Genomic DNA, 14029 nt, shown 5'->3' on the forward strand with positions numbered 1-14029 from the left:
CGATCCCATGGCCGGTCTCCAGAAACTAACGTGTGGCCCACTTGCTTACAACAGTGGAAATACAATGCGCGTCTGTTTGAGTTTGCTTCCATGTCTTTAACTGCAGATGAAAATACTTGGTTGTAAAATCGTCCTACGCCCTGGTCAAAAGTTTTGAAATATGCCTGATAAAGGTTCTTACAGCCACAGAGCGTGTGTCAAAATGCTGAGGAAAGAGAAGCACAGACCAGGGAGTTGAGAAGGATCGTAGAGACTTCCGGTCTAACCTTCTCACCTTATCAGGGAGGAAACCGAAGCCCAGAGACTCAAGGGGACATGCTCAGCATTTCACGGGTAAGGGCCACTTTGGAACCAGTTCCTTGACCACATCAAGGTGATTGTGCTCATTCAGAAGATATTAGTATCATACAATGGTTAATCTTGAAATTAACCATTTGACAATCACTTTTCTTAGGTGGAATTTGATAGTTATCTACTGTGCCGGCAATGTCTGTGGTCACAAAAATTCACAGATTAATTCTAATTTGGAGGACCAACAATGTACCTGCTAAGACATGTACCCTTCTTTTGTACCACCAGTGCATGCTACCCCACTTTGATGGCATTTAACACAGAGCAATTATTATTATTATTATTCTTTTTTTTTTTTACTGGTTTGTCTTGGCTACCAGACTGAGAGCTTTATAACTGTAGAGATCACACCTTTCTTCTCCCTTTATTCCCATAGTGCCTGGCTCAGTAATTATTGAATGAGTACATGAAATCTGGAAACTAAGGAAGAGGCAGTGGTCCTTTCACCTGGGGCCTGGTGTAATTAAAAGCAGTCCCTGAAATCACTGGGCAAAGTCCAGGCTTGGTTTGCTAGTTTGGCGAACACCCCTGCCTCACTATGGTTGCTCAGGAATCTTACTAGCTGATGTGCACGGAGGCCTCAGTGCCAAGCACCATTCTCAATGCTTTACATGCATTTATACTTATTTTATCCTCACTACCCTATGAAATACTACCCCATGAGCCCCATGTTACAGAGGATGCTCAGAGAAGTTAATCTGCCTTGGACTTACAACCTAAGCAATCTGAAGCCAGATCATGTGCACTTAACCCCCAGGCTATTCTGCAATAAACCAAGGACTAAAGCAGACAGCTTGGTCCTTTTTTTTTTTTTTTTTTTTTTTACCTCTAAGCCAATTTATATATTTGAAAATTTAAATAGGACAACCATGGCATCCTTCCTGAAATTTCCCCAAACTGGACCTAAATATTTACCTATCTCTGCCTTTTCTTTCACCTTCCTAGTCCTCCTTTTTCTTCCCGTTGAGCTCATCTTTCACCTCTCTGCTTCAAGTGCCAACTCCCTGCAAAACTTACCTGGTTTCCTCTCAAATCGGAATTAATCTCTCTGTTCTTAGGTGCCCTTTGTTTAAAGTTCATTTTTGGCACTTACCTCATCATCCCCGGGATGAGTCACTTGAATGTTTGTCTATCTTCCTAGCTAAACCAGAGCTCTCGGAGGGCAGGGGCTGTGTGGGGATTAGTCCTATCTTTGTAGCGCTTGCCTCGGGCCTGCCAGACACTTAGTAGGTGCTCAGGGTTTTTAGAAATGAGATTTTTTTTTTTTTTTTTTTTTTTTTTTTTTTTTAAGAGTCTAGAGTCCCTGTCTGGTGGCTCCTTCTTTTTTGGGACGCCGGTGTGGGCTGAGATGCCTTTCCCCCTTCCGCCCCCCTCCCCCCCCTCCCTGCCCACTCCTGCCCTGGCTTGGCCTGACGCTTGGCAGTGCTCGGCAGGCCGCGAGGGCCTCTGGTGCCCTGACACTGGCCTCGGCCCAGTTTCCCCGGCTTCTAAATGCGGCCCGGAGCTACCGGGGGAACTGGAAAAACACTGGCAGGCCGCCCCACCCCCAGGCCCTGGCGGGGCCGGGAGGCCGCATTTCTGCGGCTAAGGCCTGCTGCTTGGGAGGCGCTGGGGCCTGGGGCGGGGGAAGCGGGGGAGGCGGCCGGGCGCGGGCGGCTGCCTGCCTGTCAGCGGGAGCGGGCGCGGGCTCGTGTGTCAGCGGCTCCCTCCTCCCTCTCCCCCTGCCGCCGCCCGCCCGCGCGCCCGCCCGCCCGCCCGCCGGGCCTCCCGGCCTCCCGCCGCCGCCGCCGCCGCCCGCTCCCCCCGCGGCCTGGCAGGTTGCCGGCTGCACAGGCGGGGGTTCGCGCCGTTCTCACGACCTCTCAGGTTGCCTGAGCTCATCTGGGAGCTATTCATTTCCTGCCAGAAAGCAGCCAGGCCTGCTAAGCAAACCACCTTGGCCGCAGGGCCGCCGGGGCTGGCCCGGCGTGGCCGCCCTGGCCTGCTCCCGCCCGGGCCGCGGGCCCCGGCGGCCTCCCTGGAACCCCCGGGCCGCCCCGGCGGGCGCGCGGCGGGGGCAGCTCGGCGGCCCATCTGGTTGCACTTAGGAACCGAGGAGGAAGCTAGCAGCGGGTTGTTACCAGCCAAGGGGTGTGGGAAAAGTTAATTGACTTTAATGACAGGTTTCCCGGGACGGTGGTGACGATGAGGGGGTCCAATTTAACCCCTGGGTCCCCGCTCCAGAAACACGTGGGGGTGAAATGGGGCGCGAGAAGGGGGCGCGCCTCGGAGTCGCGTTTATTCACTAGAGAAGGCTCGAGTCTTGACCGGGAGAGCTCCCCTTCCAGTTCAGCGCCTTTCCCGCTCCGGATGCTGCCAGAGACCGCGGGGGGCCGGGACCCTGGAGGGTCTCCATTGAGACGATAATCGCACTGCGGCGGAGGCCGGCGGCCCGCATCCGGACGTGGAGCTTGGAGCTGGGCCTTATCTCCGGGAGCCATCGGCACTGCCCGGGGCGGCAGAGAGGGGCTGCTGGGTGTGTCTCAGGCCGTAAACTAGGCCAGGCCCCAGGGATCCGGGTAGGACTGTGGGGGGTGAGCAAGATTGCAATCGTCTTTGAAGCTTCATTCTCCCTAATCCCCAAACTACTTACTCCAGAAACAACCTGGGTGCGGGAGGGCACAAGGTCTTGGAAATAAACCCACTCACTGGACTTGGAAATGTCCCAGATAAGGGAAATGACTCATCCAAAGTGACACAGTCAATTTAGTTGTGTAGCTGGCAGAGGAGCCTGAAATTCCCATAGAGGCCTGGGTGTCCCCCTTATGCCCATATTGTACAGGAACAAATGCCTCATCTGAGTTCCCCAAATCCGGGAAACAAGACTATCAAATTATCAAATGAACAATTGTTTACTGCTTTTCCTTAAATTTGTTAATTCCCACCTCCAAGATCTTTGCATTTTTGATACCAATAAAAATTCATTTATTTCAGTCGTTCCCCTTCAGCACAGGGAAAGACGGGTTTAAAGTTGGTGTAGAGATTGCACGTGTGTGTGTGTGACTTTTTAAAGAATATAGATGTATTTTTGTAAAAATGAGACCCTGATGTCTCCATTATTTATGTCAGGACAGTTAAGGACTTCTAGTGGGGCCGGGACAGATTTGCCAAATGAAGCATTTAGCCTTGTGTTGAGTGTCTTAATAGAGCAATTGTTATTATGTTTGTGTTTAAACAAGAGGGAAATCATGGGAAAATGGTATGGTAAAGAGGAGTGTGTGTATGTGTGTGTATTTTGGGAGGTGGGTGTCGGATACCTTTCACATAAGGAGGCAAGTAGGAGCCAAATTTTACGAACTATCTTTGAAAACTTTCCCTGTGGGTCCGAAGCTGGATCGAAGGTATTTTGGTGGAAAACTGCTGTCTGCTAGATCATTCCTGTGATAGAGCGGCTCTCCACACTGGCCTGTGGGAAAGGCCAGAGCAAGGCGGGGGAGAGGTAAAGCTTTTGAAACAAGACAGAAAATCGTTGGCTTTATCTTTGTTAGGAAGGCTTCAAAGATTGATTTCTCCCGCCTCATCCTTCTCCTCCCAGAAGCAGTTCTGAAAGAAGGGGCATGAGGGGAGGCCGGCGGGAGGGGCCGGGCCGGGAGGACTGGCCGGCAGTGGGGGAGGAGGGCGCGCCCGCCAGACCCACAGCGCGGCTGATGTGTCTGGTCTCGCAGGGCTCGTGGTTTTCATTTCCCCAACACCTGGATGCAGTCAAACACCTGGCCAAATCTGACAAAATCTGACAAGCCTTTGTGATGGGATTTGGAAGAAATTCCCTGCAGATCCTGGCACAGTTTAAAGCTGTCCGCTTTGAGTTAGGACTTGTTAAGGAGGGTTATGTGAGCTGAAACCCGAGACAACCCTTTTGCTTCTATCTGGAGCCCACATCTTGCCTGGAAATGGGGCATGACCAAGCGAAGGGGTCGCTTGCTGTTTGTATTAAAGGGAAGATGGCCTGTGTGCCTGCCAGAGCGGCCTCCACATGCTTTCTCTATTAGAGCCAAGCGCAGAAACTTATCAAAAACATATGTCTGGTGTTAATCATCTGGACTTGGGCTCCACTTGGGAGTCTAACTAGCTGTCCCTTGGCAGAAGGAATCTGTTGACCTTCTCAGCTTGCTTGAAGAGGGTGCAGAGAGGCATTTCAAACTTTTAGAGGCTGGTACAAGGGAATGTGTAGCTGCACCTAAGTATTGCCTAATTAAACAGGCTCCAACACTAGAAGGCTGAGGCTGCATCCATTTACATTGGGTGTCCATGTGTTTCCCAGGATAGTAGTGCTGCAGGGGTCTCTCTCAAGGTGCTGGGGGCACACATTACTCGACTGATTAACTTCATGACTTCAGTCTGGTTCTATCTTCTTCAGAGGAGCTAGTGTGAGAACCGGGACTGAACTGCAACTAAAAAAATTCTGAAATCCTTGAGGAGATTGACCACAAATTGATTAGAGTAGCCATAATAGAGGAGTTCTTGCAAATTTAGTGGAATTTAGTTCGTGGAGGGTTGGTAAAGGCTTGATGGATTGTTAAAAATGTTCTTTTAATAACAAAAGGGCCAATGACTGAATTCTCAGGTTGCGTGTAATCCAAATTCTGCCAAGAACTTTTTTTTTTTTACACATATTCTGAAATAATCAGTTCTAAGACATAAAAGCCTTCACGCTTTTTTCTTTTATTATATTTTCTCAAATAAACTTCCCAAAAGGAAGATATTTTAAGAGCATTTTCAAACATCTTTGGCATCACATAAAAAAGAAATCTCGTGTAAAAAACGAAATGTCATCTGAACTTTTATAATACAAAGGCGCAATCCAATATGAACATATAAAATATATACAAATATAGTGCATGGTCAGTCACTTAATACAGCTCTCTACAAAAAAGTAACTTTTTAGAAATTAAAAAAAACCAAAGTAACCACTTAATCACAAAAGTCCTCTTCTCTCCCAGTGTCCAAGTTCCTGTTGTGTATCCCGAGGGAAGAAAGGTGGGTTGGGAGTTTAGGTGGAGGGGTGACCTGAGCCCCTCAGTTCCGCCACGGCCTCCACATGGAGTCTGCCGTGAGCGAGGGGCCACTGGAAGGCGACACTGCGTTCGGGCCCACGGAGGTCCCACTGCTGCTGGTGTAGACTGGGATGACGGGGCCGCTGTGAGCGAAGGCCCCGTTGGGGATGAGGAAGGCAAACTGGCCGTCCGGAGCCGGCACCACCTGGAAGCCGCCGAACACCTTAGCCGCCTCTCCAGCCGGGCTGCCCAGCTTGCAGGGCGCGCCGCCGGGAGGGGGCGCCGCGCCCCCGGGGATGGGCACGAGCGGCGGTGGCGGCGCGAACGGCGCGTGCTGCGGGCCGCCGGGTCCCGGCGGGGGCGGCGGCGGCGCCTGCAAGGCGGGGTGCGGCTGCCCGGGGTAGGTCATGGCGTTGATCTGGGTCATGCAGTTGGCCAGGTGGCCGAGCAACCGGGTGCGCACCTCAGTGTTAACGCCCTCGCACGTGGACAGGAAGCGGGTCACCTCGTTCATGCACTCGCTGAAGCCGGCGCGGTACTTCCCCAGCACGCTCGGGTCTGTGCTTAGCGCGGCTGCGGGCCAGAAGGAGACAGACGGGTCACCCAATGGCCCTGGCCCCGAGGCCACCGCCTCCGCCCTGGGAGGTCCCCGCGGTGCTCCTCCCTGACCACCCGCCCGCGGAACTGCCCCCGGCTAGAGGAAGGTTGTTTAGAAAAATCGTCCACCTCTCCACACCAGCTTGGCGACCGAAACCGAGGCGGTGCCTCTCCATTCCTGGTCGCTCCATTTTAACCCATACAGCCTCACATCCTCCCCTTATCCTCCGTGCGCGCGATGTGACCTTGGGCAATGCCCTCCACCACCACCTCCCCCCCACCCCCCACCCCGGCCCCGCCAACCGGGCCTCATTTCCCTTCTGTAATAGGAAAGCGGGGAGTGCTAAACCAGATGACCCCCAGACCCGCCACGGTTCTGAGTCTTTTCGTCGGCACCAGCTTCCCCCACTGCCAAGCCGCCCGCCACCCTCGCCGCTACAACCTCCCTCCCTCCCTTTCCGGAACAGTAACAACTTGGAGTTGTGGCTATAAATAAGCCCCAGACCGTGGGAACGCAAGAGTGAGCCAAGGCAGTAAAATGTAGCTGAATGCCTCTCACAACCACGGGCGGAAGTCTGGAAGAAATCACCGCGGGGCGAAAGGGACGCCCGCAGAGGGGGACTCGCGGCAAGCCGCCCTCACCCGTCATCTGCGCCCGCTGCAGGTTCCGGAGGTGTTTCACTGTCATTTCCAGAATGTCCGCCTTCTCCAGCTTGGAATGTCGCGAGCTCTGCACAGAAGAGGCAAGGCAGTGAAGTGAGAGCCCCGCCAGCCGCCTCGGTGTGCTGTGGTTCCTTCCCACACACCCCCCCCTCCGCCCCCCGGCGCCGACATCCCTAGACCCGGGAGGGGCCCGGCCCTCCCGCCTCAGGGAATGCAGTGCCAGCGAGGACGATCCCGTCAGCGAGGGGGTTTCACGTTGAGTATCTAAGAAATAGTATTTTGTTTTAATTAAAAAAAAAAAAAAAAAAAAAGCAGCATTGCCCACTTACATCTTTCTTAAGAGCATCCAAAATCAGTGTTTTCAGCTGGCTCAGACTTTCATTTATTCTTGCTCGTCGTCTTTTCTCCATGATAGGCTTGGATGACTGGAAAGAAATAAAAATAGAGCCCTGAGTTCCCATGGGATCTGCCATTTCACCCCGGAGTTTAAAGGAAGAAAGGAGCCCCCCAACCCCGACTTAATTTCTTAGGGCTGCAGAGAGATAGTGGTACTGCCCTTACCTTTCTGTGCTCAGATGCTGTCTTTGGTTTATCCGGTGTCGTGTTGACACTGGCTGGGGTAGCAGCCACCGGGGACGAGGAATTTTTCTCCATTATATCTGCTGGCATTTTCTGTTGCTTTTTTTTTTTTTTTTTAATCCCTAGAGAATTTTATTTTTGGAGTCCTTCACACAAAAAATTGTTTTGTTTATGTCCCTTTCACTGGAGACTTTCACAAAACTACTGAGCAAGTGCTGAGGGTTTATTATAATATCTTATGGCTACTTGGTGACCGGTAGCGCTATTCCAGGACCAAGGAGAGAGGTAGACGGGGGATTCCACTGTTATCTGCACCAGCTCCGGATCCTGTGTGATCCCCAGGCCCTGGCGGCCTCTATATATATCTGGGACTGCACGCGAACGGCTCGTGTGAAACTTCCCAAACTTTCTTTCCCACAGTAACTTTCAGCCAATGGGAGGAGGAGACACGCGGCACCGCTCGTGGACCGCGCCCCCCCATTGGCCGCCAGGCCTTGTGCCTGGCGGCCAATGGCGCGCGCCTGAGCCCGGGGCACCGGAGGCTACAACGTCAATCAAAAGGATTTTAACCCTTTGCTATTCTCCCTGCTGGGCTTTGCTTTACAGGGGATTTTTCCGCAGGTTTTGCTCCAGTCTAGTTTATTTCTTTTGGGGCCAGCGTCTTTGCTCTTTATTTCCTTTCACGTGTGTAATAGAGCTGCTTTGACACTAATAAGTTCATTTGAAATATATTCTAAAAAAAGATTTAGAAGGACAGGGATAAAAGAGGAGAACTGTGCAAGGGCGTGAGTTACCGATACATCTAAGTGATTTCCCGCTCAGACTCTATACATTGGGATAAGGAAGATAATGAAAATCGATCATGCAGAAAAAGGGCAAAAAAAAAAAAAAACCCACAAAAAAAACCTTTCGCATGCAGAATAAGGAAAAAAAAATGCCTACCTTACACTTGCGATTTTTCAGAGCAAGGTGTTCTTTTTTTAATCCCCCACCCCACCCCCGCCCCTCATTCCTCTTCTGGAGTTGGGGCCTTGGATCCCGCGCTTCCCCAGGAAACAATCAGAATAATTTCCAACTGGGCAGAAAGGAAATGGAATTTCAAATGAAAGATGAACAAGGGGGCTTTGATGGCAAGGCCTCAGGGACGCGCGCGCGCCCTCGCCACCCTTTTCCTTTCCACCCACAGACTCTCAGCACGTTGAGGTGGCGGGCCGGGCGGCAGCTTCTCCCCTCCTTCTCGCCCGCGGGCGGCCGGGGCAGCCTCGCCACCCGGCGCGCGCGGGCCCTTTAAGAGCTACACCAGCCGAGATGCAGTTTGACATCAGCCGGCCGGCGAGGGCGCGCCTGGAGCCGGAGCACGTGCCAGGATGTTTTATTGCCGCCGCGGCTGCGGCCGGGCCGGGAGGATGTGTGTGTGCGTGCGTGTGTGAGTGTGTGTGCGCGCGCCCCGGGGGCAGGGAGGCGGGGGGCGGCGGCGGGCGGCGGAGCGCGGGGGCTGGTTCTCGGTCCCCGGGAGAAGCCAAGAAGGTAAATAGCAGCTGCTGTGCTCGAGCCTGGGAAAACCCCGCCCCCTGCGCCTGGCCGGGGCTCATTGGCGCGCGCTGCGTGTGGGGTGTGTGTGTGTGTGTGTCCGGGGCCCCCTCCTCCGGCCCCCGCCGCGCCAGGAATCCGAGGGGGCGGCGGGCTGGGAGCCGAGCCCCGGCGCTTACCACCGCCCCCCCGCCTTTCCCCGGCCAAGGTCAGCCCTTCCGGGCGGGGAGCGCACGCCCCGGGGTGGATAGTGGGGAATTATTCCAACCCCCCACTCCACCCCTGATTTCGGGCTTGGGGTTTTAACTCCGCCGAAAGCCTCGCTAGCAACAGCCCGGGGGAGGAGTGGGGGCATTCTTGTTTGCTCCTTGCCCCGGCCCTCCCTCCCTTCCCCCGCGGGGCCCCCGGCGCCCGCCGCGGTCACGAGATGCCTGACCGCACTTAGGAAGCGGCCGGGTCAGCCTCCTGCCTCCGCTCGGCGGCTGCGGTTAAAGCGGCTTCGCGCCGCCCGCCCCTTCCCTGGGTCCAGGGCGGCCGGGCAGCTCCCCCTCGCTGCGCCCGGGAGGCCGCCGGCGGGCGGCCGGGAGGAGGCGGGCGGCGCGGGCGGCTGCGTGCTGCCGGCTGGCCGGGCCGCGCGCCGGGAGGAGCCGCCGCCGCCGCCGCCGCCGGGTGCCACGTGGCGGGCGCCGGGCCGGGAGCGCCAGGGCTCTGGCGGCGGCCTCCCTGGGGGATTTGCCGCGCGGGGCGGGCGACGCGCACTGCCCCGGCCGGCCGCCGCCACCGCCGCCTCCCGCCGTCCCGCCCGCCCGCGCGGGTCGCGGGCCCCCGCGCCCCCACCCCCTCCACCCTTCCCGCCGCCCGGGAGCTCGGCGCGCTGCTTGGGAAGCTCGGGGCAGCCCGGGAGCCCAGCATCTTGTTTGATGTCGCGCTCTCCCCGCCCTCCCAGCCCTTCTGCAGGCTTGGAGGCCGCCAGGGGCCTGGCACACATTTCTCAGACACTTCATTCCTTCCTTCCTCCGAGCTCCCCACTGAGATAATGGTGTAAACGGTTCCACCAGATCTCGTCCGGATGAGAATCAGCGGTTCCTGACTCGGGGTGACCTTGGGCGAGCCCCTCTCAGTTCTTTCATTCTGTGGCGCGCGCTCTGTGCCAGACACCGTGTTAAACCCTGGGATTACCAGGATGAGAGACACAGTGGCAGTCTGCAAGGAGTTTACAGTCAACTGGAGGCAGACAGACCCTGATTTTCTGATTGATGGCCAGGCGTGCCTCTTATATTCCTTTCTCTTCGGGCTTAGATGATGGCCTGAGAGATCAGACCCTGAAGGAAACACTAAACCACACCTATACGGGCAACAGTGTTGCTGGCCTACCCGGGGATACAGGGATGAACAAAATGTTTATTACCATCAGGAAGTCTGCCGCCTGGAGATACTCATTAGGTGCAGCTGACCTCTGTTTCCCAGGCTCTTTCTCTGGTAGGTTCGAGAGAGACATTTATGTGTCTAGATAGAAGTAAAATGCTGTGGAGGTTTAGGATAGTTAAATTATTAATAAGTTGGGGGCATCCTGGAAAGCTTCCTGGAGGAAATGGCCTGTGCTTTGTATCTTGGAAAACAGGGAGGATTGGGGCACTGGAAATGTGAGTCATGGGGCTGGGGAGGATGGAAGTACCCATGGCATGAAAGGCCTACACTCTGGAACATGAAGTCCTTATTTGGGCATCATGGTCTGGAGTCCAGGGTGTCTGACAGGCAGGATTATAAGAAGGGACTGAAGGAGGAGGCTTGAGGCCAAGTCACAAGACCCTTAAATATCTTGCTAAAGGACTTTAGCCTTATCTTTAGACATTGGAGAGCTATGAAATGCTCTTGAATGGAGAAGGGACATCAAGATTCTCCTTTAGGACAATGGCTCTAGGAAAAGTGTGGAGAGTGGATTAGAGGCAGAGAGCCCAGTTAGGAGGTTCAGGCTGGTAAAGGAGGTTCCTAAGTGACAGGTGTAGACGGACACTCACCGGGAAGCACCTGCCTAGAACCAGCTCACCTGGGCGTTGACTGTACACTGTCCAGTGATCCAGGTTCAGCAGAAACCTGCCTACCCTTTCGCGCAATGTTCCCCTGCGACCTGGAGTCCAACTAAAGAGTCATTGTGACTCTGACTGAATCTATCTTCCAAGCCTCATTTCCATCTTCCAGGACAACACTCAAGTCTGCAGCCAAGCCTTTACCTCATTGCAGGCTTGGTTTACTCACTCTTGCCCCTCAGGCGACTCTCTGGGATTTTTGTGTGTTTTCTTGCCACACTGCAGAGTGGGCTGTGCCCTATCATGTTCTGGAGAACCGGGCGAACAATGTCTCCTTTGTTGACCTGCAACCTGGCCCAATGGGACAGGACTTTCCTTTCTTATTTTAAGCAGATGGAAAGGTGGTGATGACAGAAAATTGTCTGTTGCTTTGGAAAAAAAGTGGAGTTTTCCCGGGTATTTGCAGTGCTCTTGGTGAAAGGTGAGGAGCCTGTGAAGTTCCCCTCCTTTCTGCCATGCAGACTTCGCAGGCTCCTTAAAATGCTCTACTCAGCATCTGACTTTTAAAAACTGCATAAATACTCTGACCCAGATTCTTCCAAGGAACTAAACCCTTCCCAGGGAAGCATGTTAACCCTTTCCAGGTTCCCAAATCTGTGAGAGCCAGTGACTTCCTCCACCAAGTGCTGCTATGACATTGACATTGGGCACTCATTAACTAGCTGGGTAAACCACCCCCTGTCCCTTCTAGCCTAAGAGTCTTTTTTGTCCCCAACTGTCCTCTCCTCTGGATTTGGCACCCTGAAGGTGCGTGGAGAATGTTGAATATAGTCAAGTTAAGGTCTCACTGCAGTGCCTGAAGCAGCCTCATGGGTTAAATAGTTAATCAGCAACTCTTTTATTGCCACTTTAGGAGTGCTTAGACTGGTAGGATGAGCAAATAACTTAAACACACACACACACACACACACACACACACACACACATACACACTCACATTTTTTGAGAGACAGAGGGGTCAGTCAAGCAACCAGAAATTTGCCATGAATTTGTCTCTGGGCCAAACAAAAAAACCTAACCCATGAAATCTCTGGCCCTCCACCCTCATGATTCAAGAAGAAAGTTTCTTTGCAAATGTACTTACATGTTATTTTTCAGTATCCTGATTTGGGGCAGGGAAAATAGGGCCAAGTTGACACTCTTTCCAGCCCTTCTCAAATGGGGACCTAAGCTCCTAAACTCAAGAAAAGACTTTTGGAATTGGAAGCCTCCTCTTAGATAGAACAGCCTTTATATTTCAGTCCTCCTCTCCAACACCCCCCCCCCCCTCGCCAAAGCAAAGGGAAAATTGAACCCTGTTCATCAACAGAGGTCACTGCTTTGATCCCACTGTGAGACCAGCAAAACACAAGGAATCTTTCCCACTGTATCATGTCGGATAAATACAACCAGGGGCCGCTCTGTTTATCCCCCTTCCCCTTTCTGGCCCACGAAGGGTGATTTTCTGTCTTACTACATCACCTGTTTGCTCTAAACCATAAAACAAATAACTTTGCCTCCAGTGAGACTCCCCTTTGTCCCTAGGTAGCAGCCTGGTTTGTGGGTTTGGTTTAAAGCTACAGAAAACACAGAGAGTGAGAGAAGAAAAAAGGTATTTTGCCTGAGGACTTGAAGCTTCCCCCCCCCCCCCCCTTTCGTTTTCCTCCGCTTGACTGAGTTTCTCACACTCGGATTCCCTGCAGCCTGCCAGAGCCGAGGTAGCTGCCCTGCCAAGAGCTATCCTGGGAGAGCTATTGAAAGAGCCTTGAGTAAGTACACACGGGGCGGATTTCTCCTCCCCTCAGTACCTGCTCCGCACCTGTACAGGGAACAGTCCCACACATATCACCTGATCGCAGGCTTTTCAGAGACCGTGAGAAAAATAAAGCCCAGGATAGAAGAGATGTTTGTTGTCTCTCTGGAGCTGCAGCCAGCTCCCTGCGGTCTGCGTCCCAGAAACAGCACATTCCCCGCCGATTGTGCGGCGGTGCACGCGTGTTTGCCGGCGCGCGTGCCCGGTGGGGAGGGGCGGGAGGGAAGCCAGGGATCACCTGCCTGATGACTGCCTCGCTGCCTGCGTGTTCTGGCATCTGCCTGACGGGCAGTTTCATGATCCTTTACTAGAATCATTATTGTGTGGTCCTTCTACTAGATAAGCGTCCATATATGCCCATCACGGCAAAATTCACAACCAGGATTTCTTACCTTAAGGTTCACAGATGAACCCCCTACGCTGAACCTAAAACAATGCCCAAACTGGAATTCCGAATGAAGCCTACATGCACCTTTGGCAGTAGCTTAATATATACTTTTTTGAATGAATGGATCAATAAATGAGTGCATGATTTCTTCCTCAGGGGAGGGTCCATAGCTTTCAGCAAAATTTCAAAGCTTTTCGTGACCCTGAAAGGCGGAGGAAACTGATCTAGACAATCTCCACTTACAAGTCTGTACCTAAGCCCAGAGAGGGCATGGGACTGGCTTAAGGGCCTACAGCAACGTATGACCAGAGTGGGGGCCAGAAGCTAGCTGAGAAGGCTTTACCACACCACAGTGCTGCGGTCCATGGGACATCTGGGGTGGGGTTTATGGAGTTGTGATCACCAACCACCAAAGCCTGGATTTAAAGTGATTAGGGGCACCTGGGTGGCTCAGCGGGTTGGGCGTCTGACTTTGACTCATGATCTCTTGGTTCATGGGTTCGAGCCCCATGTCTGGCTGTGCCGACAGCTCAGTCCTGGAGCCTGCTTCGGATTCTGTGTCTCCCTCTCTCTGCCCCTCCCCCCGCTCATGCTCTGTCTCTCTGTCTCTCTCTCAAAAATAAACATTCAGAAGATTTTGAAGAAAAAAAAATAGGCACATTAATAAAGTGCTTTGAATTTCCAGAACCTTTTTTTTTTTTTTTTTTTTTTTAAATTCTGAGACGCTAGTGCTGCTCTGCCCCCAATTTTTGCATGGAGAAAGGGACAGGCAAGAAAGCCAAGTGTTTTTTAAGAGAAGATGATTCAGGAATGCTTGGAACAAGAGTCCTGGTTGCCATGAAGAGGCATTAGAAACAACTGCGTCTGCATTCCATCTTTGATAAAAATAAGTTGCTACTTCTGAACAAAACTGCCGGGTCGGTCTCCAGCCGGGCTGGGACCTCGAACTGCAAAGGAGGTGGAGGCGGAAAACGGAAGCTTTGGACATAGGCTAATAGCAGCCTGTAAT

At 53.3% G+C, this 14029-nt stretch overlaps 1 protein-coding gene and 1 long non-coding RNA gene across 2 annotated transcripts; one reads left to right on the top strand and one right to left on the bottom strand.

The window, feature by feature from the left end:
- Positions 1-5036: 5036 nt before the first annotated feature.
- HES1 (hes family bHLH transcription factor 1) lies at positions 5037-7583 on the bottom strand. Its single transcript, XM_060639553.3, has 4 exons — positions 7206-7583; positions 6974-7069; positions 6624-6711; positions 5037-5957 (listed from the first exon to the last, which is right to left on the bottom strand). Exons 1-4 carry the CDS (start codon positions 7311-7313, stop codon positions 5407-5409), a joined length of 843 nt encoding a protein of 280 aa, XP_060495536.1. The 5' UTR covers positions 7314-7583; the 3' UTR covers positions 5037-5406.
- A 927-nt stretch (positions 7584-8510) lies between these two features.
- LOC132683535 (uncharacterized) lies at positions 8511-13646 on the top strand. The gene is made up of 3 exons (XR_009612280.3): positions 8511-8750; positions 12523-12588; positions 13177-13646. It is a non-coding gene; the product is annotated as an uncharacterized LOC132683535 (long non-coding RNA).
- The last annotated feature ends 383 nt before the right edge of the window (positions 13647-14029 follow it).

The sequence above is a fragment of the Panthera onca genome, chromosome C2, assembly GCF_046562875.1.
Source record: "Panthera onca isolate mPanOnc1 chromosome C2, mPanOnc1 haplotype 2, whole genome shotgun sequence".
NCBI lineage: Eukaryota > Metazoa > Chordata > Mammalia > Carnivora > Felidae > Panthera > Panthera onca.